Consider the following 25170-nt stretch of genomic DNA (forward strand, 5'->3'; position numbering starts at 1 on the left):
AGTGCCTATGACAGATGTGTCTCCTTGGCTCTCAGAAGTCAATATAACCTGATCAGATTTCTTGGAGGCTCGCTGAAGTAAGACAGTGTAAAAAAAAAAGGTGAGGGTTCAGGACCCACAACAAGAAGCCACAGCACTTATTTACAAGCGTAGGAAAGCTGTTGCGACAGAGCAGACAGGAGAGGACAGGCAAAGACAAAGGCAACCGGTCTCCAGAGACACGACAATGATTTAGAGGAATGTATATTAAAGTATGAAGGTCAAGGCTGATGCAAGGAGACCGCTGAGTGGCACAAGGTGAAAGGCAGCACATATGGGGAGAGTCAGGTGACAAAGATGTGAGATGCCTGCAATATAAAGCTGTAGAGTAGGAATATATGAAACTGTATATCTTTCCTGAAAGTGCTGCATGTGCAGGCTGAAATTCTGCAGGGATTTAAAAGCGCGGATAGCAATGAGAGCTAGGTGAGTGTTGCAGAACAGAAGCAGGAGAAGAGGAAACAGGATGAGAAAAGGAGGAGAGAACAAAGTAGGTCAAAGCTTCTGATACTGGTGGTTTGGTGAGAGTGGAGAAAGGGGGGGGCCAGCGGGTGGTGAGGAAGAGAGTATATTTAGCCAGAGTAAGGAAAGACTGAGACGGGATGGGATGGGACAGGGGATGGTGCCACCAGGAAGCAATATACGAGAGGTGACAGCTCAGCTGGAGAGACCCCGTCGTGGCCCTGAGGTGATCAGGGGCCGGATGATGGGGACACGTAGTGACAGGGACAGCCATCTGTCATGACTTACTGCAGGTCTGTGACACACGCTCTTATCCAGCCCGTCATATTACCGCTGGCAGGACCCTGACGACATGGTTTTTCTAGGATGCTCATGACTAAACAATTAAACAAACGTAACATTCAATAATTTAACCCTCTCTGACTCAGCTTACGTGTGTGTTTTTTCTCTGACAGCGCAGTGGTCTGGCGATCAAAATTAATCTGCTTATCTTTCCATCGTCTAGCCCTAACCCTAATGTCCAGAAGAAAAGGAGGTTTTATGAGCGTTAGAAGTTAACAGGGAGTTAGACAGTTGAATTTTACACAAAACTGTGTTCTGACTGAAGTATTTGTATAAAATCAAAAACATACAGCACTGCTTTAGCTTTAGACATAAACAAGAATGAAAAACTAAATACGAGGAACATTTGGCAGGTTAGTGAAGTTGGCCTAGTTGCCTGGTACTTCTGTACTATCTGTTTATCACTGTCTAACTGGCTAATTTCATCCAATCAGATCAACGAACCACTCGACATAGAGAGCTAGATGCAGCTGAAAGGGAGTGAGCGGTCAGTCCGTTAGCATGTTGTAAGATGTTTCTTTGTAAGCAAAATCTTCATTTAAAAAGCACCCGCAGGCAATGAAAAGAACTTCAAAAAGTTCTTGACTAACACTCATGTTGATCAACCAACTGTCACAATATTTTGATTAAGTGGTCTCAAACTTTTTCTTTTGGGTTTGCATTAAAAAAAAGCATAAATTTGTGAAATAATTAAAATTAATAGAGTAATTCTTAAAAGAGTCTTGTTAGTTACAATCCTAATTAATATAAAAAATAATAAAATGAACAGCTACTTGGACATTACTGCATCAGTAATAATAACATTTTGTCTCATACACTACATCACTACTACAAGAACCTTTTCTTTTATGCATTTCAGGGGAATAGAAACACCATTGCTAACTGTGGGTGAGAGCGATCCTGAGCTGATGCATGAAATTGTCCTGTGTTTCTGTGTGTGTTTGACATCCTGTTAGCCTGGATTTCCCAGAGTCACAGAACCTCAATAAACCTCCTTCAGTAGTCTTTGATTACTGCTGCTGTATCACACAGAGACGAAATTGTCTCATCAGTTGGCTCCATCTCTCCTCATCCTCCTCCACTTGCGTGTTCCCTTGACATATTAATGTCCTTCCCTCTCTAGATTGAGGGCAGTACACGTGAGCTGTGGGGATCCAAAGCCACGGCGGCTGACTGCTGGCCAGGGGCATCATCTGGCCGCTGCAGTGTTTAAATCCCGATAAGGAAATGGAGCAGTGATGGAGAAGGAAGCTGAGCAAAGTGTTTCTTCTTTAGTCTGTGTGTCATAAACCAAGCAACCACTAACATCAATGAAAAATAAATTCAACTTTCAGAGCAGGCTAAAAGCTAAAAAGCTCAATATGCATATATCAGTTTTATAGCCATACATGTGATTTATGATGTCATCTGTCCTATAAATTGTTTTCTAGCAGCTCAGAACGCCTCCTGTTTGACTTTAGTAAAGTACACTTTTGCAAGCCGCTGCCAGGGTAACTATAGCTTTTTTTTTTTTTAAGTTTTTAATTTTTAGATTTAGCCTACTTTTACAAGTATAATTTATCTGTGCATTTACTACAGGGTCACGGTTGCAGGGGCATGTGTAGATACCCAGACCTCCTTATTAAAGGCCACCTCATCCAGCGTGACATTCAAAGCCTGACATTATTAACGTTATTTCCCCAGTGTCCCGGGTCTTCCAGAAGGCCATATCCTAGTTGGACTTGCCCAAAATGCCTCGCATAGGAGGCATCTAAAAGGCATCCTAGTCATATATCTGAATCACCATACCTGCCTCCTTTCAAGGTGGAGAAGTAGAACTTCTTCCTGGGAGAGCCCAGACAGTTTTAACTGCTTTTTTCTGCTTCAGTGTTACGTTTAGAGTGTTTTTGCTATAGTGATAAAGGCTAATATAAGCAAGTTTTCAGAACATAACTTACAAACACTTGACTCATAGTCATGTTTACCCTCCAGTCTCAATAAACATAAGCAAAACTGTCTCACAATCCTGTCTATATTCAAAAATGTCACTAAAACAAAACGCGCTTTTTAAAAATCTTTACTATCTCTACTTACCTTTTATTAACATTCATTAAAATATCTTATTTTTCACATGTGGTTTTGATTTTTTGTTTAGTTTTAGTGAACTAAAACAACCTTTGTCACTACAACAAAGACGATATCAGTAATGAACGGTTGTCTGTCTCTCTGTATTAGCCCTGTGCTAGACTGATGACCCGTACCCCGCCTCTGTCTCCACACGACAGCTGGAACAGACTTCAGCACTCCTGTGACTTCAAACTACATATGTGGTCAAGAAAATGAATAGATGGAATTTATTCTATGTGTTGTAAAACATATATTTTAAATTATACGTGATTTAAAATTTGACATATAAAATATTAGCGGTTTGGAAGTTTTTGGACATGAATATCCACTGATCCTGTTGAAAATCATGTCTTTCCAGCTCTTGTAAGCAGATGTGTGCGTGTCCTCTCCATGCCACTACATTGCCCTGTTTATGTGCAGAGTAGTGTCCTACTCACATATGTATATGTGACTTCTGAACCCTGCTGTCATCTGTGGAAACATCCACTGTCCATACAATTATACATTAAGTGGATATGAAAAGTGACAACATCTTTCCAGGATTGCACAGATTTTGGTTAACATGGGAATTTACTACATATTCTGCTCAGTAAAGCTGTCACTCTGGACCGCTGGAGCCCAAATGATGTCATTGCCATGAGCTGACCTCCTTTAATAGGATTTTATGGCTTACACTCGTGAACTCAAGCACAGCAGCCTGTCATTATTTTTTCTCCACAGAGAGGCCTTGGACTGAAAAACATGACAACAAACAGTGCAAAATGTAGCGACTCACGTGACGTCTCCGGCATAGTGGCGAATACGGAAGTGTTTCTGAAAGTCCATGCTTTTGTCAGTGGGGCTGAGCTGGAAACAAGAGAGGACAATGTGAGTGAAATATGATCTATTTAACTCAATTACAGACATCTTCAGACTCAACTTTACGAGGAGTTTTGGAGATCCTGCACTTCATAAAGCATCTCATATCTGGAGCAAACCTAAAAGGAAAAATATTGGAGAAACTCTGCTCTCTAGTGGTAAAACCTCAAAACTGCACCTGTTCTCTTAGGTAACTATGGGTGTTTTTATTCTCCTCTATATTTAAATTTAAAAAAATAGTATTGTGCAAAATTCTCAAACCGCCTCTCATTTCTTCACATTTTGAACAATGAGAGACAAGATCATTGATTTACTGAAACATGCAGACATGAATACAAACACAGTATATAAGAAAAAGCCCCAAACCCTGACACAGCTTAAATCGCGTTTTACAGATGGCCGTTGACCCTCTCTGTACACAGTGATAAAAATTTGGACCAGAAATTTCAAATCCGGTCTCATCACTCCGTAACACCTGCTAACACTGATTTTCACTCCAGCTCTGATGTAATTTGGCATACCTCAGCCTTTTCTCCCTGTTTCCCTTCCTTAAGAGTGCCATCTTGAGCGCCACCCTTCTATTTCTGATGAGGCTTCAGTGAACAGTGGATGATTGAACTGAAGGGCCAGATGCATCTCTTAGGTTCTGTGTCAGGTCTTTGCTGTTTTTATGTCTGATTTCCTGACAGGACTTTCAGATACTGTTCATTTGATTTTAGGACTGTCACTTCCTCTTTATCTCCACTTGTTAGTTTTCCTCAGTTTCTTAATGACAGAGTGCACACCATGCTGAGTTATGCATGATAACTTTTCAAACAATAGTTCTTTGGGAATCAATCTCTTGGTACAAAAATATAGTTTATGCCTGTCAAACTGTCATCTTTGGTATTTTTTTTATATATGCAATAAAGAAATGCAAATAGACTGTTTTTGCACCAGGCTGCTAATAAGCACCCACAGATATATTTTAAAATTGGTTCTTTGCTAAGTTGTCTGTGTAAAGACAATACCGATTGAAGACCGTTGACCCCTTACCCTTGAGTTAGGTGCCTTTTATCCTTGAATGATGTATAAGTCAGTGTCAGTAGCTTAACAAACAGTAAAACAAATGGTCAGGTAAAAGGACTGGACTGGAAATGAGTGAAAAAGCAGCCAATGTCCAAAGTAAAACATATGAAGGACCTTCAGACAGTCTAAAGAACTGTTGCTCAACAATTCCATTAAATATTGTGACTGGTTAAATTATACGTCCACATAAATAGACATTTCAAGTCTTTCAAGGCTCAGCACTGCCTTCCATTTACTAATATCTGCCTGAAAGAAAATTTCATCTCATTTATTGATTCTGACTAGTGTGGATTTGTCTCAAACTTTATCCAATAAATTGCTTCACTGGCTTTACTGGTTTTGTTTTTACGTGTTTACAATCCACCCTTCCCCAAAATGAGCAAAACTCAATTTATTTTAGGTTGTAGCATTTCCACTGCTTTACTTCAGTGCTTCTAACCTACAAAAGGCAAATATTAGCATTTCGATTTTGGCAAATGATCAGATTTCTTCCTTCTTTTGCCTTTTAGGTTTACTGTAAGTCTGATGAGAACATGTTGAAAATAAAACCACTTCCTTCCCAGTTAATTCTGAAAGTTTGAGATCCTGTTTTTAAACCACTTTGTGTTAAAAACATTTAAAGATCTTCTGCTTTTGTAGAGAATCTTGATAACCTCATCATGTTATAATTCACAAAAACAAATACTTTTGTTATTGTGCACTGGCAGAAGTGCTAATGAAACCCAGTCATTATGAAAGCATCTTTCCAAGTATGAAGCAAATTTCTCCTAAACTTGCAAAATAATGCACTGGCTTTGGCAGAGGATGTGCTCTTTGAGTGCCCTTTTAATTGTGTGCTACTGTTAGAGAGTATAAGCTTATTTTCTAACCTTCGGGTCTAGTAAGGGAATCGTAGTGTAAATGTTACATCACATGAGGAGATGTAGTAATTAGTTCTGACCTTGCGGGAGGTGTAGTGGGGGTGCTGTGCCAGTTTGGTGTCCATGCTGTCCAAGCAGACTGTGTCAGTGACTTTTCCAACAGTGAGGCAAGCCTCATCCAGAATGGAGATGATGCCTTTGTGGGCCTGCTCCACCAGGTCGACAATGATCTGGTTGTTGAAGTATTCGATCTGCGCATAAAGAGCACGACTGTCAGTTCAAAGAAAGAAGAGATTGGTTTGTGAATGAAGTGGTTGCTCTTGTTACTGCACGAGAATTTTGTTCTGTTTATGAGCTTTTGTGACAGATGTGTCCACATACAGCGAGTGTGTGGTTTCGGTCAGTTTCTTGATTTTGCAATGACACCCCCATACAAACAGATTCACAGATTGTTGTATATCTGATGTTAAAATAAACTACAAGTAATGAGAGTTAACACAACAAGAGACTAGCAGTGATGTCGTAATCAGAATCCAACAACATGTGGCAACAAAAGGTAACATAAGAGTCAGCAATGCAAAGTTAAATGGTAACTTTTCTCAACTTTGAGGTGAGTGATTGATGCGACTACAAATGGGAGTGAAAGATGCTTATTGACATAAGAAAGTGTGTAAATGACATGAGAGGGTTACCTAAGCAACCAGGTGTCCACTAGTGAGCAGACAGGTCAGGGTTTTAAGCTCACACAAAACTCGTGTCTTTTCACGAGACTTTAAATCCAACACTCGATTAGAAGATTTTCAATTTGAAAATCAGTGATTTAAGAGTTTCCTTTTTGGATCAACATTATGAAGGATAGCTGTAGCTTCTGGAAGTGAAAGGTGAAGCCATTAGACAAGCTTCTTTAACCTGCATTAGTTTTAAGAGAATCCAGCAGGGGGCGACTCATCTGGCTGCAGAAAGACTTCTTGCATAGGGGGAAAAGGTCCTTGGCTCACTTTGTCTGTGTCCTCAGTAAACACTTTGATGAAGACTTCAATGGATAAATCATAAATAAAACATGAAGTTAATTTGTAATTTATGGACCTCATTAAAGTCAGAACTGAGAATTATCCAGGGTATGCTAATTTGCAAAAAAAAAAATTCTCACTGACAAGTCCAGTGTCCTCAGTTTCCCATTCAGATCAGCTCCTCATTTGAACTGACCAAACAGTGAGGGGTTGTTCTGGGTTTGGGGGACAGCAATGCTACATGGGTTATGTAAAAGTTAAAGTATAATTAAAACACAAATTTGAGATGGGACGGGAACGACTGAAGTTGATGTTGAATCCAAAATACACTTTTAATCTCTCAGCCTGACCTTTAGATACACATAGACACAACATTACACTTCAAAGTCAGAGTTGATGGGTAGTTTTGCATAGTTCACAGTAAAATTATGGCTATTTATCTCATACTGGGTTTTGATGCCCACTTCATCCCCTGTCTGAAATCCAGCTTTCCTCTGATTGGCTGCCTCTCTCAAACAGAAGGTTTAAACAGCAGGTGTGTGAGGCTTCAGTGCAAGATCTGTTTAAGATGACCATATAAAGACATCTCCATATTTGAATCACAGAGACAAGGCGGGAGAAATCTGTCTGGCTCAGAGCGTATCAAGTGGTGTGAAAGCTGACCTTTTGACCTTATTATTTGAAATTTTGTCATATTTCATATGAGCATCCACCACTGGAACCGGATATATAATACAAGAGAAACAATGACAGGCCCACTTTGAGTAAGAACAAATATGGACGCAGCCGTTGTTGTGCAAGTGCTTGTGTTTGTGTGTTTTCCTCACATGTTGCCAGGTGATGCCTTCTCTCTGATATTCGTCTTGTTCCTGTCTGAGGATCAGCTCGATAAAAAGCTGCTGCAGCTTCTCGTTGCAATAATTGATGCAGAACTGCTCAAAGCTGGCCAAAAACAGCGGAACAAACACTTGAGCAACAACATCAACAATGACTAGTATTCACAAGAAAAGAGGGCGGATGTCAAAACACTGTTGTGACACCCACCTGTTGTTGTCAAAGATCTCAAAGCCATAGATATCCAGCACACCAATTACAGTGTTTTTCCCATGCAGCACTGGGTCGTAGTCTTTCACCTCAATGATGCTGTTGATGCGGCTGACGATCCAGCCGAAAAGCCTTTCATAGAGAGCCTGTAGGAGAGAAGGCAGAGCTAAAAAAATATGATAAAAGGAAAACACGTTACTGTATGTTGTAAACATCTATATTCATCCTCAGTAGCCGTAACACCATTTAGCTTTACTGTTGAGCTATTTTGGGCCTGTTTCTGGCACCTTGGCAAAAGCATCCCGTCCAAAGCAGGCGTCCTGCTCTGTGTGCCCCTTCTCAATGACCTCGCCTCCTCCAGTGGCCACCGTGCGGTACAGGAGGCTCTTATTGACGCTCTCCGGGTCTGTGGCCGTCAATTCTGAGATGTGGTTCACAACTTCTTGTCCCACAATATTAACGCTCTCACCATCGCTCTCAAATTGCATATTGCCCTGAAAAAGACACCATTCTATTTCATTGGATGCTTCAAGTATATTGACCAATTTATGTTTTGCATGTATGTAAAGAAAAGTCATTAATCCGAGCTCTAAAATACCAAAAGCAGAATGGTGGCGAGGATCTGATAAACTGAGGTGATCTCTTCTTTTGAGAAGCCAATAACTTCCAGTGCGCTCAACACGGCTTTGTGGCTTGAGCGATCATTGTTGGAGGTCTGGAAAGCGAAGAGATCAAATAAAAATGCAAAATAAAACAAATGGGCTGCTGGGAATATTTTTCCAAATTATGCAAAAAATTTAAAAAAAGATTCATTTTAAAATTCAGACAGTTTAATTTATATCAGTTATTCAAACTTTTATTCACTCTTAAACTAAAACTCTCAAGATGATATACTCACAACAGTTTCCGCTCCCTCTTTGGTATAAACATAAACAGCAGGATCATTCTGCAGGTGAAACGACTGCAGCATTTCATCAGAGCCTCCACGCAGCAGCTATGAAAACACAGCAAATATACCAGCTCAGCACCATTGTGACTGTACAGCTGTGCAGGCATCACTGGGCAGGTGACATTTATTTGTGGAGGTTACATTGCACAGCCTGGTTATAGCTGCGGAGTGAATGTGTTCATGTGATAACTGCGATAACTGTTTTGCAGCAGAAGTGCAGACTGCAGTTTACCTGATAGAACGAGTGGAAGTTCCTCTCACCTCCTTGCTGGTGCACCACCCTGGACTTGAACAGGAAAACAGATTATGGTAGCAAATAAAAAATGCTACCTAAGGTACTCTTACAGTGTTATACGATTATTCTGTGATGACGAAGCTTTTTCAAAAGTTACTTTCAGTTAGGTGCAGTTTCTGTAACCAATGTTAGGGTCATTCCTCAAAATGTGTTACACATTATTCTGTCGCATAATGAAAAATAATGCATTACTTTACTTATTCCTTAGAGGAGGAAAAAACCTTAAGACTACTCCATCCAACTCTTTCTTTAATTCAGGGTCACATGTGGGGCTATCCCGGGTGTCATGAGGTCAGAGGCAGGCAGACGGCCTGGACAGCTCAATAGCCTATAACAAGGTTAGACTCCCTAATTAAGCAAGAGCACACAGAGAGAACCCCAAAAGAATTTGAAACCTGGGACCTTCTTACTATGATTTAACAACTACCACTCTACATCCTATTAGTTTTCTGCTACTGTATTACACGACCTGTGTGACTGCCATATATCTGCAAACCTCAGACAATTAGCATTAGCTGGAATATACATCCATACATGTTTTCTAAGGAGCTTGGATAGAAAAGCAACCGGACTTTCTTTCCAAGCTCAGAACACCATCACCTGGATGACTGAGAACACAAACATCCATATATGTTCATATATGTTCTCAGACTAACTGAATATTAGAGTAAATGTATCCTAAATATATTTGGTCACTTTGAATGCAAAGCTGACAATAAATGCCTATCTGTGTCTGTTTGTTAGAATTTCTTCTCTTTTGTTCACTGACATTAAATGAAATATTTATCTGACAAACTCAACTTCTAACCTTAAAATTTAAAATTTAAAAATACCATTATACCTTTACTACATACTACATACAATTCCCCAAAGGTCAGAGCTCATTGGTTTAAGTTTTTGAGACAAAAAAAAAGAAAGCTTTGGACGCTGAATCAAGTGGGTCAGTCCAAAAGGGAAACGTGAAAACAACACTAATCACTCAGAAAAATTAAACTTGGTGGTTGTTACATTTACACAATTCTAACTTGTAATTTTAAACAAAATAATTTCATGTTTATATGGTGAACGTAATTAAATAGTGTAGGATCTGCGTGAAATTCAACAACTTAATTTGTTCCAGTTGAGATGACATGATGCAGTCTAGTTGGAGTGGAGTGGTTAGCTGACTGGACTCATGAAATGCACAGGTTCACACGAGACTTCAAACCACAGGAAAACCAAACTCACACTACGTAGATGCTATTGCTACTTACTGTGGTTTAACCTGTCAAGTACATAAATGTCAAGAAAATTCTGTATCAAGCCTTATAATCATAGCTTTCCTACTTATTTAAGTCTGGATTGACAGCCCAGTGGCACAGTGGTTAGCACTGCAGCCTGGGTTCAAATCCAAATCCACAGTTTGGCTGAGTTTGCAGGGGGTTCTCTCTGAGTACTCTGGTTTCCTCCCACAGTTAAAAGTCATTAGTTAATTAGTTAGTTGGTAATGCTAAATTACCCATAAATGAGAATATACGTGCAAATGTTTGTATGTCTCTATATGTTAGCCTTGCGACACACTGGCCCCACACCTGTCCAGGGTTTACTCCGCCTCTCACCCTGTCACATCTGGGATAGGCCTCAGTGTGAACATAGCATCACATGTTATGCTAGTCAGCTGTCATTTTTAGATATCAAAGACTAATATTTCCCTGGATGTTTCTGAAACACTGGTGAAAAGATTTACCTCCAAGAAGGACTTTCATGGCTTTTCCGAACACCATTTGAGCTTTTACTGGAAGGCTACACATGTACAGTCCACATACAGTAAAAATATAAGCAGTTGCATATGTATCGTCCTAATAAACTATTATGCTTTAGTAAATGAGTTAGACAGCAAAAGTAGTGTGGAAGAAAAGAATTTTCACAGTGCTGATGGTTTTCTTTTGTCTCTGTTGTGGTGTCAAAAATTCATTTTTCCAGGAAAAACTGTCTTTGCTTTTTGTTTTTTAGACAGCAACAACCCCAGTGCACCATGCAAATAAGACCAGACCACCTAGTTTTGGAGGAAAAAGTCCAAATCTCCACCTTCTGTATTTCTAGCTGTTTCAGTTTTTCATCTCTGGATTTTTTTTTGCTGCTTCAAGACAGCGTGGTTATTTCTGCCCTCTGAGAATAAATCATGGCACCATCATTTAAACTGGATCTGAGTGTCAGACGGTTTTTTAACAGAGCGGATAAATACAGCAGCATCAAGTACCCCCAGGTGAGCAATTCATTAACGCGCAGCAGCAGGAGGATAGAGGCTTCACAGACACATCTATTCATGGATGTTCCCTCACACCTCTTTGTTATCACCTCATGAAACATTCATGTTCAGCAGGAAAGATGTAATTTAAAAGCTAAATGAGAAGAACTTTTTGGTACTTTTCAGCAGCGGCTCGCTGTGAAGGCCCTCTCTCTGCAGTTTAAACCCTTTCATCATCTCACCTTCTCCAGCAGGTAGTTGTTGATGTGTCCTCCGGTGGGATCGCCGTTGAAGTTGAAGTTGATGTCCATGTACTTGCCGAAGCGGCTGGAGTTGTCGTTGCGATTTGTCTTGGCGTTCCCAAAGGCCTCCAGCACACAGTTGGACTTCAGCAGCACGTTCTTCACACTGATTGATCACGTTGTGGTAACCAATGATGGATTTACAGAATCAGCCATGAGGGAGGTAAAGCGCAGTCAGAGGAATAGAAGAATGACAAGTTATTTATGGCAACATCACATTAAAATAAAACTTATGAACCTAATGATCATGTGAGGGCTCACCTCTCGACATCTGCCCTCTGGCTTGGGTTTGTGATTGCTGCAATGTACTGCATGATGTATTTACTGGCTTCTGTTTTTCCGGCCCCACTTTCACCTACAACACAAAAAATGTTTCACAACCTTTTTGAGCATGGAAGTGAATATAATATCAGAATATTTACATGATGTGAAAAAATGGCATCTCACTGACAAAAGGATGTATTTAAGCAGCATGTCATCTAATGAATGAGGATACAGACATTTGGTCAACGCAGTAATAATCACTATCTAGCAGATCATATTGTTTGACAACCTTCATAGTCCTATATCTATTCCTGTCTGCATAAAATAAGTCTCACATCCTCCCTGCCTACAGAGTGAAAGAAATAAGTAGTAAAATACAGTATACTTTATTTATGGGAAAAGGTTGAAAAAATGCCCCTCTTAAAACAGCCAACAAAATACATATATACAAAAAAAGCTTGCATACACAGAACAGGCATGTATCTGAATACACATATATTTACACAATGATAAAACAGTTTGATCAATGAGGTGAAAACGACTCAAAAAGCACTCAGAAATAAACTTAAAAAATCAAACGTAAGCCAAACACCTAAGTTATGGTGTGACTCATCACCTGATGACATCTTGGTTTTGACCAAAAAAGAAGCATAAATTAAATTCCCAAAAATACCTAGCTGAGTATTAAAACTGCAGAAAGCGGAAACCCAACACCAAACACAGGGCTGATTTGTGTATGTGAAAATACCACAGCGTAATTTCTTTTTACCTTCATATAAGTAAAACCACCCTGTCCCATGCTGTCACCTGTTAAACCCTAAATTGATTTTACAGTCACTGGTTTTGACTGTATCTCAATTCTGTATCCCTATAGTAAAAACCTGTATAGGTTTTAACTATACTAATACTACCATCCTGATCTGATCTGTGATTAACAGTGATAAAAGTCTCCCATTATAGGACTAGTTTTTCTAAAGCCTGAAAACAGTGTATGAATTAACTCCAGGAACACTGTGATTACAATTCAGTCAAAGGTCACTGCTGATTTTTAGTAGAGGGACTCAAAAAATGTATTTTTAAATCCAGATTTAGGCAAGCTGCCTGTTCAGGTAATGATAGAAAACCAGTTTACTAATTAATACTGCTACTGGTATAGCCACCTTATTTGGTATAGTTACAAGTACAGCATCGGTGCTTCCTTACTGTTAATTATTTTCCTAATTAATTAAATAACTTTTGTCTCTAGCATTAACCTCAATGTCCCAACATAACAGTTAACTTTGGGATTAGCATCATGCTAGTTAACTAAGGACCTTGGAAAAAAATAAAGAAAGCGACTGGACTTCTTTAAGTGGGTTGAAAGGCCTTCACAACACTTAAAGAAGTCCAGTCGCTTTCTTTGGTAGTGTAGATCCTGAGACTACCATGACCTGAATGACCGAGAACCTATACAAGCTAGTTAGCTTTGCGTTTTAAATGTTAGCATGGTGCTTTAACCTAAATGTTCACCATATTATCATGTTAACTGTTGAATTAACAATGATATTAAGTGCTAAGTGCAATGTTTTCATATTAGGTTGAACATTTACCTTTACAATAGAAAAATCCTAAACAGTTAAAATTATAGCAACCTGATAACTTACACTCACTAGCCACTTTGTTAGCCGCATTTGTTCAACTATTCATTAACGTATCTAATCAGTTAATCACATTCCAATACTTCACTCTTCATGTCTACTATAGACATGAAAGTGAGTTCACTGTACTCTAATTTGCTCAACAGTCACTTGATCACCTTTGAGATGTGGTGCAATGGGTGAATGACATCATGTGCAGCAGACAGATCTGCAGCAACTGTGTGATGATGTCATGCGAACATGGACCAAAATTTTAGAAGAATACTGCCAGCACCTTGATGAATCCATGTCATGAAAAATTAAGTCTGTTCTGAAGGCAAAAAGGGGTTCACCCTGGTGCTAGCAAGGTGCACCTAAATCAATTTTACATTTTTAATTCCATATTTTTGTCAAAGCACAAACGAAGAAAAGCAGAGTCATACTTAAGAGGGTTCATATTTTGACTAAAGTTTAGTTTTCTCTTTAATTTCCCTTTAAGTAGCTTTAAAGTTGTTAAAATGATCTAATTCCTCATCGGATTGTTCCAAATATTTCATAAACATAAAATCAGAGAAACCAAAGAAGGTTTCATCATTGAACAGAAATCCCACCAGTCAGACATTACAAGCTTATTATGAGGTTATTGAAAGTAAACAGCAGTGAGGTTAGTCTGACCTGATATGACGATGCAGGTGTCTTTGGCCCGTCTCTTCATGGCTTTATAGGCAGCATCAGACACTGCATACAGGTGAGGAGGGTTTTCATACAGCTCGCGGCCTCGGTACGCTTCAATGTTATCTTTGCCGTAAATGTCCATCTGTCTGTATGGGTTAACGGAGACGACCACTTCTCCGATGTAGGTGTAGATTCGGCCCTTCTCAAACCTGACAAGACAAAAGGCAATCACATACACCTGCTGTTATTAAAGATTTGTGATATAGATTTTCCAAATGCAGTACCTGCAGACCTGCTGTGCACATTTGAGATTAAAAGAAGTCACAAAACATAGCATTCAGCCATAGAGTCAAGATCAACCACAGATCAGCTGATCTTAGTGCTAGCTCATATCTACTTATACCCTTCTACACAGCAAGTTAGCAAATCAAATGCATGTATTAAGCTCCTTTGTGCATGAATAAGCCACTGTGCAACCCGCCTCTACCCCAGCCCCCTTTCTTCAATACTTTTTCTGACTCAGCCAGTGTCATATATTTTCTATCTGTATCTGTTTCTCCAGTTACTGTAGATTTAACTACCAATTTCCTTTTGACTGTAGTGGTCCAGTCTGGACTGTATGTCAGATAGAATTATGTCGTTTATTCACTCTTTTGTTAACAGGTATGCAGGTGCAAGTTAGCTGCATTTGCCATTTTTTCACAATGCACATGAAAACGAAGATCACGCACCACTATGTCACAGCTGACAGGAAGTGACACAAGTGTCTGCATGCTGAAAGCAGGAAATGAAACTTGCGGCTCGAAGGGCGTCACCATGCCTTGGGTAATCTGACTGTGGGTTTGTTGAGCTGGGAGGGGTTAAGACTACATGCCACGGAGGTTAAACAGGTTGCTAGAATGAATAAGACCTAACAGTCGTGTTGCATGTGTAGCTTTGTAGATGGTAGGTGTTGTGTTTGCTCAACATGTGGCAGAAATGCTGTGTCTCAACTCAGAGGTTGGAATCTGTCTTAAAGAATGATTACTGTTTATTTCATGGTGTTTTCCATTTAATGTGCTTGTGCTGGCTCTTTGCATCAGGCTAAGTTTCAGGCTCCACCAGGATATGAAAGTAAGTTCAGACCACTTGCATAATTGTCTAAAACTTTAACCTAAAGACCATCAACATAATAAAACTTGCGCACGTGCTTTTATTATAACCGTTGTGTAATTTGTTAGTTTATTGTTCACCCATAGAGCCAGTTTAGAATCACCAATAAACAACTATTTTTTGGTATGTGAGAAGTAGCTTAAGTACCTGGGCAGAACTCACAACAGCACAGGAAGAACGCACAAACTCTTCAGAGAAAAGCCAGCCAGCAGATAGGAAACAAGGAATCTTTTTGCAATGAGGCCATAGTGTTAACCACTCCCTGATCAGTGGTGTGAATGTGAGTGTGAAACATTATCTGTCTCTCTGCATCGGTCCTGCGATTGACTGTTAACATAACATTACACCTGCCTCTGGCACTGTGACAACAGAGATGCGCTCCAGGCCCTGAACTGGTTCAGCGATTAAAAATAGATGGATGAGTAGTTTATTGCATCTAATTCATTTTATCTGCTCCAATCTGCGATCGTGCTCCTGACTTTAGTCATGCTACTAACTGTCAGACACCAAAACTGCTTCTTCTTTTGGCTGTTACCACTTAGGGTCACCGTAGTAGGAACAGTTCTTTCATCCCCTTCTGTCAAACCCTCTGCATGTCCTCCTGCACTACACAAAAAAAAACATTGTATTTTTATGTTTGTGGACTATCTGTGCATGGTTTATGTATTTAAGGTCAGTTTGAAAGCGTCTATAGTTAAGTTTTCCCAACCTGAGTATTCAGGCAATAATTAGCTATACCAGAGAAACAAGAGGGAGATGTAGAGAATCCTGAATTTGAAATCTATTGGAGAATTTTATAACGGCAAAGATGTTGATAGAATAATAATGCTCAAGAAGAAAAACTTTATCTTGTGCATAGTTTTGAAGCAGTTTTCATTCAGATTTGATGATTATGCAGTTTTTACATGCTAGTTGTCATCACAGTCATTGGAAATTAGAATAGTGTTTTTAAACAACTGACAAAAGTGGCCAAAAACATTTCCAAGACAAGTGCTGAAACCTGTTTCTACTACTACAAGCATCTTTTAAATTTCTTAAAATTATTTAAGAAAATAAGATAAAAACGTGATTTCTTCATAATTTGGAGAATTTGTTTGTTACAGCTGCTAAAAAATTGGTTTACCTTTTGAGGTTTAAGTCATCATGGGTGGTAACTCCAACACTAAAACCACCCTAAACCGTTTAAAAAAATAATAATCTGTGTCAGTTAGAATGAGTTTTTATTTGTTTCTTGATAGCCAAGCTTTGGCAGAACAGTGTAATGAGAGCAAAAATGAGATATTCTTGGTTAGGGCTAGGGTTGGGGTTATGTCTAACTCACCAGTGGCTTAGACCTAAGTCAACTCAGAGGGTCAAGCACAGGGTGTTGCACACTTAACCTCTGGGTGACCAGATTGGTCACTACTAACTGCAAGGTGATGGCTGGATTGCCTGCTGGGAGCAAGTCTCCACACAAGCTCAGACTGACTGAACTGGTTACAGAGTGTTTGTATTCAGGTTATAATCCTACAATATATTATATAGTGGTAAACCTACTTTAAAACAAGGTTGCCCAGCACATATGACATTGTGATCTAAATCCTGTGTCTGTGCATGAAGACAGCAGCTGTAAAAGACAGCAAAGTATTTGCAGTGTTTGACTATTTGTTGCAGTTGTTGTATTATCACAAACAGATTGCATGTAATTGGAAATTTGACCCCATTAAACTGCAGACTGTATCGAAATGTATGCAACTGAATGTTGTAAATTTTGTTTGGGGTTTTTTTGTGAATTGCCTACAACAAACAAGAGTTAGAAATTAGCAGTAGCTGTAAAATCTATGTGTAGCACATCAGTGTTGGAACAGACGGATTGAAACTATGTTAAAATTGATCGTCCCTTTCAAACAACTGGCAGCGAGTGGTCACAAACCGGTCCTCATTTCCAAAGCAACCATTTAAAAAGCAACGAGGCTGCAAGTTCACTGGACACCATTGCACTATTTTTGGTCGTGCCACAGTCCCCAGCCATGATGTTCCTTAGTATGGCTGTAGCATAGGTTAAACTACTTTACATATTAGTAAATGAGGGTTAGTCCTTAATTATTTTTAAAATTTGAATGCAGTCAAATACATCAATCTATGTACTAATGAGCAGTTCAAATTAATTGAGTAAACTACATTAATATTACATTTTATTTAGAGGTGTCAGTAATCGTGTAGTTTCTGTAAGTATTTATAAAGTGTCTCCCAAACGCAGCCAAGAAATGCAAACTTTCTTTCCCCCGAGAGAGTGCAGCCCTTGCAGACCTCAGTGTCTAAAATTCATGTCAGCTCATACAGTAAAAGTGTTCTGACTGACTGGATGGTACTTAGTAGCATTCCCAAATTGCAGATCACTGAAAAATCAAAAGAAAAAAAAAAGAAGAAGAATCTGATAAGGTGTTTGGGCACCAGATATAACATTAAAGGTTTTTCCTTTAATTTGTCACCTGTGTATGAGCTTGGTAGCTGTTCTTTGGCCCCAGACAAGTCTAATCAAGCTTCTGGTGACACTCTAGGCCAGAGTGATGTGAAAAATGTTCATCTAGAGTCATCAGCTGTGCACACGTCAGCTGATATAGTGTGATTATTCTCTCTAAGTCTCATTTAACAGTGTCTGACATTCTGGTGTTTTGGCTCCCTCTGCTCATCCTTCAGGATGACGGTGGCCTGGATAAAAAGTGCTGTGTGACTTCTCACAATTTGAAATGAGGACACGGTGCCCCTCTAAGAGGTCTCAGAGGAAGCGAGAAAAGTCTGGACCGAAAGCATTTACACGCTAAAGGTCATAAAAACAAAACCAGAAAAAAGTTATATCAGGATATTAAACTGTTTAGGTTTGGTCTGTTGCCATGTGTGTAATTTGTTTCCCCTGACAGTGAACGAGGTGTGGTGGTGAACAGATCAACCACAAGCATTTACACTGAAGCTGAGCGGGAACGTGGAGGTAGAAGTGAGTCATGGTCTTTTTTTCCCCTTTTATGTTTTATTGTAACATCCTCTCTTAGCCACAAGCTTATAAATTCAACACGCCAAACTGTTAGTAACAGTATTGTTGTATGAAATGTATACCGTTTTTTTAACTTGCACATGTTAAATCCTGTCAGTATTCCCCTTAATTTATCTTTTATTTTTTTATCCCTTCATAGCTGGCTAAACAAAGTAAAACCCAGCTGTTTTCCTTCACATACCATCCGGTACACGTGAAGTATAACCCTCTGCATCTCTACCATCCAGCTGCTTCCACCCTCCTCCTCCCCTCCCTTCCTCCTCTCTAACTGTATCTCAGGCCTTACCTCAGCTTCAGATTTTCCATAAACTGCTCCATCGTGACCTCGTCCAGGAGCACAAAGTCTGACTTCCCAAACTCCAGGCCTTCCAGCTCCGCCATCCCTGTTTGAACTCGCTAGACACAAAAAAAATAAAAGACAGACCAAACCCGGGGGAACAGAAAGCACCTCAAGGAAGAAGAAAGAGAAGTATGCTCGACTTCTGGGACCCGGTAGTGTGTAGAGAGTGCGCTGTAGGCGTGGCGTGATCTTTGGTTGGGTCTTGAGGCTGTGTTCAGTCAAGTCACTGCTGTGGTAACATGCTACAGCACGTCATGCTGTCAGTCACTCGCCTGTGCCCTCACACACGGACCTATATAAATAGGAGGAGGCTATCTTTAAAAGCTCTAACCGCTTCTGCATCCTCCTCCGGCTCTGTCTTCCTGCCACAAGTCGTCCAAATTTCTTAGCTGTCACTAAACAGTGCTTAACGCACTTGCCTTTCAGCCTTGTCTTTTTGTGTGTCTGTGTGTGTATGTGTGTATGTGTGTAGATGTGCGCTTATTTTTACTTATATCTTTACTTTCCAGGAACAGAAACTCACATTTGAGAAGCTGCCAGACAAGAGCAGTTAACCTTACTAATTTGGGGGTAGAGAAATGGTCTTTATCTCGTGGCATTTCCTTTCTTAGTTCTGCATCAGCAATGCATCATGTTCCTCAGAGATTTCTCTCAAACCAGTTTCCAGTTTGTAGATGGTGAAGATAAGGTTTTCCAGCAGCATGTTAGTATGTACGTATGGGTGATTTAGTTCAGAGCTACAGGAATGTTGACAAAGACAGATTTCCAAACCCATTTTGACTAAACATTGCCTCATTTTTGGCTTTTAGTCAAAGATCATGAAGTAAGAGCTAAATTTAGATAAAAGGTTGACAATCAAAAAAAGAATTATCGAGACTTATCCACTATCAACATACGTTAAGCAGTTATTAACTTCAAGATCACTTAAGATCTCAAATCTAGGAAACGTTCCCACCTCACACCCTCAGAATCATAAATTTTTTTTCTACAATAACTTAAGCCACGCAAAATTTCATCTTCATACTGTGAAAATTTCAGGCTCTTGTAGTGCGTACACTGGGGTGGGGTTGGCACTCTTTGCATTGCCTGATCCGTTTCATTCTCTCAACTGCAAAAGGTGTTAAATCTCTGTGAAAAACTGCAACCTAATTAATTTTACAGCCTTTTCAAGAGTCAGAACCTCAAGCTAAAATAACTTTGACACTCACTCAACTTTAAGCATTAGAGTCATGGGGCTTATTACTGCACCAGTTTCAAATCTAATAACAAAAACAAGCATTAGTATTCTGGATCTTTTATTTAAGATACTTTAAGCTGCTTCTTTGGCACCATGGAGCAACTGCACTGGGTGTTTTATCCGTTATCTGACAATCTGACAAGAAAACATCAAAAAATGTAGCAAAAACACACAAATTAAACTGAACAAACAAGGGACATAAATCAAAGTCAATTTTGTTTCTTAAAGTAGATTTCTCAGTTGAATGGTTAATCTGGCTGAGAAGCCTAGAAAGGCAGATCTTTCCCAGCATATAAGCGTTTCCCTGTTTTACTGTCTGTTTGTCTCTAAATGGGGCTGTAATTCACAAAAAGAGCATCAGTTCTTGTTAAATAGGACTTGAAAGTAGAGATTGAGGACAGTAACTAATCAGGAAAGTGTTTATTGGGGTCTGAAATCAAGTGAGCAGTTAGGTCAATTTTCCACAGAAATCAATACAGTGGAGTTACCTTTTGAAACTAAAACATTGCCCCCTGCTGGTGATCAGAAATAATGCAGGTATTTCAGACGCTTCCACATTAGCTTCGCTTTATAAACGTGGCAGTCTCATATATATATATATGTATATTCAACCTTTTCTCAGTGGTTAATGATGTATTTGGCTTTCAGTTGACTTTGATTAATTATATCTTCAGCCTTTATTAGGAGCATGTTCAGATAAAAATGGTGATGTGTAGAAAATGACGAAAAAACATCACTTCCTCTAAATGTGTCTAAGTATAGAGTAAGACCAAAGACTTGATGAACAGATGTCTAAAAATGTATTTCTTCTCAAACCTTGAAGCCCATTTAGCCCATTTGGATGAACTTATACATTCAGATGATTACATCTGGATTCCTCTCAGCTCCGAGTCAGTGAGTCTAAACTCAATCTGCATTTCCAACATGCTCCTGCAGTTCTCACTTATCTTTCCAAGCACAGACAAGTGACACAGCATGACTCAGTTGGACTGTTTTTGCCATGATGAGCCAAATCCATGCCTGTATTGTCTCTTTGATAAATGGAGTCTGTGATAAGGATAAGAAGCTGCTCTTTATGAAAAACCATAAACATTTTGCTCTAATATAGTGTGGAAGTGCTTTTAAACCTGCATTTTTTTTCCAGTGACCAACAAGCAGCGACTCCTCTGGGCGAAGAAGCCTGGTTTTATATTGTCCTTTAAATGTGCTTAAGGACAATCACGGAAAGGATGTCTCATTTTGTTAAATGCCTGTTGCTTCAATTTCCTGTCCTCCCTTGCCTCCTCCGCTTGTATCTCTTGTGGAAGAGATTAAAATGTGAGGAGAGGAAGTAAGAACGTGCACACTGGGAAATGGACATATTTTGGCAATCCCCACTTACCCAACCAATTATCCAAGAAGAATTATACACATGATCTGGGTTAACTAAACTTTCCCGTCTATTTACAAGAAAAGGGAACTTTTGAACCCTGATCAGTGTGTTAACAACTACTTGTACTTCTAAATGATAGAAACCATATTTGGGGAAAATGTTTTTAGGGTGCGGGCTTTATGCCATATCCTGAAGTCAGACCACAGTCAGTCACGCCATGAATCAAGTAGTTGGTAAATCCACACACTCACTGGCTAATGACTTGTGATTGGTCACCATGCCCTGGATAATTGTTCTTTTTTACTCTAATACTCTGGCTATGACACAAAATCTCTAACCTGTGTCTTTGTTTCTGTCTATAAAGTACTTTTACTTTCTATAAAGTGCTCAAGTAGAGTAGAAAAGCACTATATAAGAGTCAGTCAATTCACCAAACTGGATTTAAAAAACTCCTCCTATGCCTTCAGCACTTTAACAAACTCAGTGCGCAGGTACATCTTAGCCTCTTAAGGTTCTTATCTATTTCAGATATAATGATGACATCATGCTATGAACACTTAGCAACAACCTAAAAAGTCTCAATGCACCGGAAACAAAAAAAAATTAATACATTATATCATTTTTATTTGATGACAGTAACATCTAATTTATATCCACAAGTGCTGAATTATGCATTGTATATTATGACACCATTACACTTCCTGGCAACCACCTAGCAACAGGCTAAAAAATACCTGTTTTTTTTTTTGTTTTTTTTTTCATTTCTTGTCAGTAGCTCAGCAATAACTATCTAATTTATATCCACAAAATTTTAATCATAACTGTATAGCAACCACCTAGCAAAACACTAGCACTGACTATTTTTTATCATTTAAACATCTACAGCCCCTGTGACTTTGTAAGCTTTCCAGCATCACAAACAGGCCAAAAACACTGTAGCTCTTTAAGCACTAGTGACCATAATTCACTTAATTTCCCTAATTAATTCAGCAGAAAATTCATCAAAAAAGTGTACTGTGGTCACAGATTAAGGAAGTTGAGGGTTGTTTTCCCATAGACTATGCAACTGGAAATCTTTTTGCATCTAGAATTGTCGCCCCCTGGTGGTCAATAAAAAGAATGCATTTTTCACGTTCTCCTATACTTTTCAGACACTGAAGCTGTTGTCTGTGGTTTTCAGATTTAATGCTAAGAATCAACTTGCTTAACCTTTAAGTCAGCATGAATGGGGGAGTCTTTATGATAAAAAATGCCCACAAAAGTCATTTGATGAAGTCTGTGAAACAGCTGAAAGCTTCAGTAAAGCACTAACTCGAGGTTGAGATGGGATTGGTGTAATGTGGCTACTCTAATCCTTGAAGTAAAAGTGGTTATCTTTAAGTTTTCTGTCTTGATGAATAAAAAATATGTCAGTATTTGATTTCATGTTCAGTGTGTGACTGAACCTAGCAACAGACCGATAACAAAACAGGGAAACCACAACATGAGGCTGCGTGGAGACATTTCTCACCATACTAATGTGTTTTCATTATTACGTAAAAAAAAAACAGCCTTTGAATCATAATCATAGTCATCAGTGTGTGGTCTTTATGATTTACACTTGATACATACACTTACTGGAAAATAGACGTGTAAAGGGACTTTTTGACCGAAAAACAAAACGCCTACCTACTGCAGGGCGTTCATCTACCTCTTGACATCCTCTAGTCTCCTTTAAGTGTCCAATCCTAAATTTATTACCACAAAATGGCAGCAAAATCCACTCAAACACTCAGCTGGTCTTTCAGTTATTACAGTGAGCCTGTTAGATCCTCATCAATACTTCCTCTCTCAGGTCAGATCAACGTCAGAGACTTTTTCACTTCCTGCTCTGGCTTCCCCTCATCTTTTTCTGACTCCATTGGTGTTACAGGGAAAATGTGATAGCACAGAGCACACAGTCACTAAAAGATCCAGAAGAAAAACACAGATGCATCACATTTCATAAACATCACGTAGCCTTAAAATGTGCACAGTGCTTGTTTTTTATTCACTGGTTTATACATTCACATACTTTTCAGTGAGTCATTATGATCCAGAGCAAATACTGATGTGTGAAAATATTAAACAATGGTGGTGCGACCATCAACAATAACGATTAAGAGATGTCAGTCAACTGAGTTGACAATAAAAACGTTTCATTAACTATTAAACACAGAGTCATGGTATTTTCAGTTAGTCTCACTGTCCTCCCTGTCCTTATCATCCCCCTCTGTCACACCGACCCTCTGCATGTCCTCCGTCACGACATCCTGGTCTTCCTCTTTTACCCCTTCATATTAAGCATGTCCAGTATATCCATTATCCCTCCTCTGCACATGTCAGTGTGTAATCCTTTTTATGTAAAGCTTATTTTTAGTGTTTAAAATGTTTAAAAAATCTACTTTTGAAGAGTGTTGTGTCAGAATCAAAATCAGAAAATTGCACCACAAAACAGAAATAAATCAATGTTTACACTTAAAGTATTAAAAAAGTTAAAGGTAAACAACGGAGATAAACTGGTACATCTACACAGCTGATATTATAAAGATAGGCGTACTGGTAGTGGTGTATCTGCCAGCACTGATAGGTTTAAGGCACAAACCTTCATTATTCAAGCAGTCTGGACTTTATCCAAATGAACCTCTGGAAAATCTCCCAAAGTCTGAACAGCATAAACGACCGACTTCATTCAAGGGTCACCAGAAGATAATTAGATCTGACCCGGCCATCGGCCTGACCTTCGACTGACAGATTACACCATCATCTAACAAGTCTGAGTGTAAAAAAAGCAGCAATAAAACAGTTCAATCATCAACAGAAAATGAACAGAAACCGTCCTTTGGTTTAAGCTCCTTAAACATGAAAACAGCTTTTGTTTTCTTGTTTGAACAGAACATTGATTCACATTTCTTTGCATTTTGAAAGTTTGCTCACAACACTACACAAACTATTTATTCATTTAGTTAATTTTAAGTAACAGTGAGGTTTGAAACTCCTCAGATAATAACAAAAAAGTTGCGATGGAGCTGTTTCGTTAAAATGACTAATCACTGGGTGGCTCCATCCACTACATATTGACCAGCAGTCTCAGAAAAGGGGAAGAAGGCAGGGCTCACCTCTACCTCCTCTGTTGTTGTATGTAATTATTAAACAGGAAACTGATGTGTGTGTTTTTAGTGACGGGGAGGTCCACAGTCTCGTGCTTTATGCAGACATTTTATTACTTCTGGTTTCAGATGCTTTTAGACGTTTGAATGATGAGCTCTGTTTCAGTATTGTTAGTTTAACAGAGTCAAGTCAGACACACTGGTGGCATCTGCAAAATAAAATAAAACCTTCTGTCTCTTTTCAGAATATGTAGATTAATTTTAAATTTTTTGGGTTTTTTTTTTATGTCAAATTATTCTTTGCAGAAACAGCACCAGGCTAGGACATATTCTACCCACAAAACACGTGTTTTGTCTGGATTAAATAAACAACAAATTTATTGTCATTCTCCAGTCGTTATGCTAAGCTAAGCTAACCACTGATCCAGGCTGCATTTCCTTAAAAGGCAAACGCATATTCCTTTCAAGCTTGAGCCCTGGTTTCAGTATTAGTGGTGTAACACCACACAGGTACTCAGTAAGAAAACAACAACATGCATTTAGACCCTTTTAAATACTCACACACAAGAAGAGCAGCGGTGCTCTGTTTTGTGTCAAGAGAGATTCTCTCTCATTTCTTTTTTAAATTTCTATTTATGTTTTTAAATGTGTTCTTTATATCATTAAATGTTAAAAGGTTTTTTAACCTGGATGACTTCTGAGGTGGAGGTTTACTTTCTCTCTCTTTCGGGTTACCATTGACCCTCTTTGCGTCTTTATTTTCACGGGACAGAGACCACACTCTTGGCCGACT

At 39.1% G+C, this 25170-nt stretch overlaps 1 protein-coding gene across 1 annotated transcript in view; it reads right to left on the bottom strand.

Moving 5' to 3' along the window:
- The window catches only part of myo1g (myosin IG), a 65405-nt gene extending 42349 nt beyond the window's left edge, over positions 1 to 23056 (bottom strand). Inside the window, exons 1-13 of the mRNA XM_005739724.2 lie at positions 22918 to 23056; positions 18587 to 18696; positions 14118 to 14326; positions 11824 to 11917; positions 11503 to 11668; positions 8971 to 9024; positions 8688 to 8783; positions 8388 to 8504; positions 8077 to 8283; positions 7790 to 7935; positions 7573 to 7687; positions 5816 to 5986; positions 3725 to 3795 (exon numbers count right to left, since the gene is read on the bottom strand). Coding sequence (XP_005739781.1) covers positions 3725 to 3795; positions 5816 to 5986; positions 7573 to 7687; positions 7790 to 7935; positions 8077 to 8283; positions 8388 to 8504; positions 8688 to 8783; positions 8971 to 9024; positions 11503 to 11668; positions 11824 to 11917; positions 14118 to 14326; positions 18587 to 18681 — 1541 coding nt within the window. The 5' untranslated portion in view covers positions 18682 to 18696; positions 22918 to 23056. The remainder of the gene's footprint in view (positions 1 to 3724; positions 3796 to 5815; positions 5987 to 7572; positions 7688 to 7789; positions 7936 to 8076; positions 8284 to 8387; positions 8505 to 8687; positions 8784 to 8970; positions 9025 to 11502; positions 11669 to 11823; positions 11918 to 14117; positions 14327 to 18586; positions 18697 to 22917) is intronic.
- Positions 23057 to 25170: the final 2114 nt, after the last annotated feature.

Source organism: Pundamilia nyererei, unplaced genomic scaffold (assembly GCF_000239375.1).
Source record: "Pundamilia nyererei isolate P.nyererei 1_Seehausen unplaced genomic scaffold, PunNye1.0 scaffold00093, whole genome shotgun sequence".
Lineage (NCBI taxonomy): Eukaryota > Metazoa > Chordata > Actinopteri > Cichliformes > Cichlidae > Pundamilia > Pundamilia nyererei.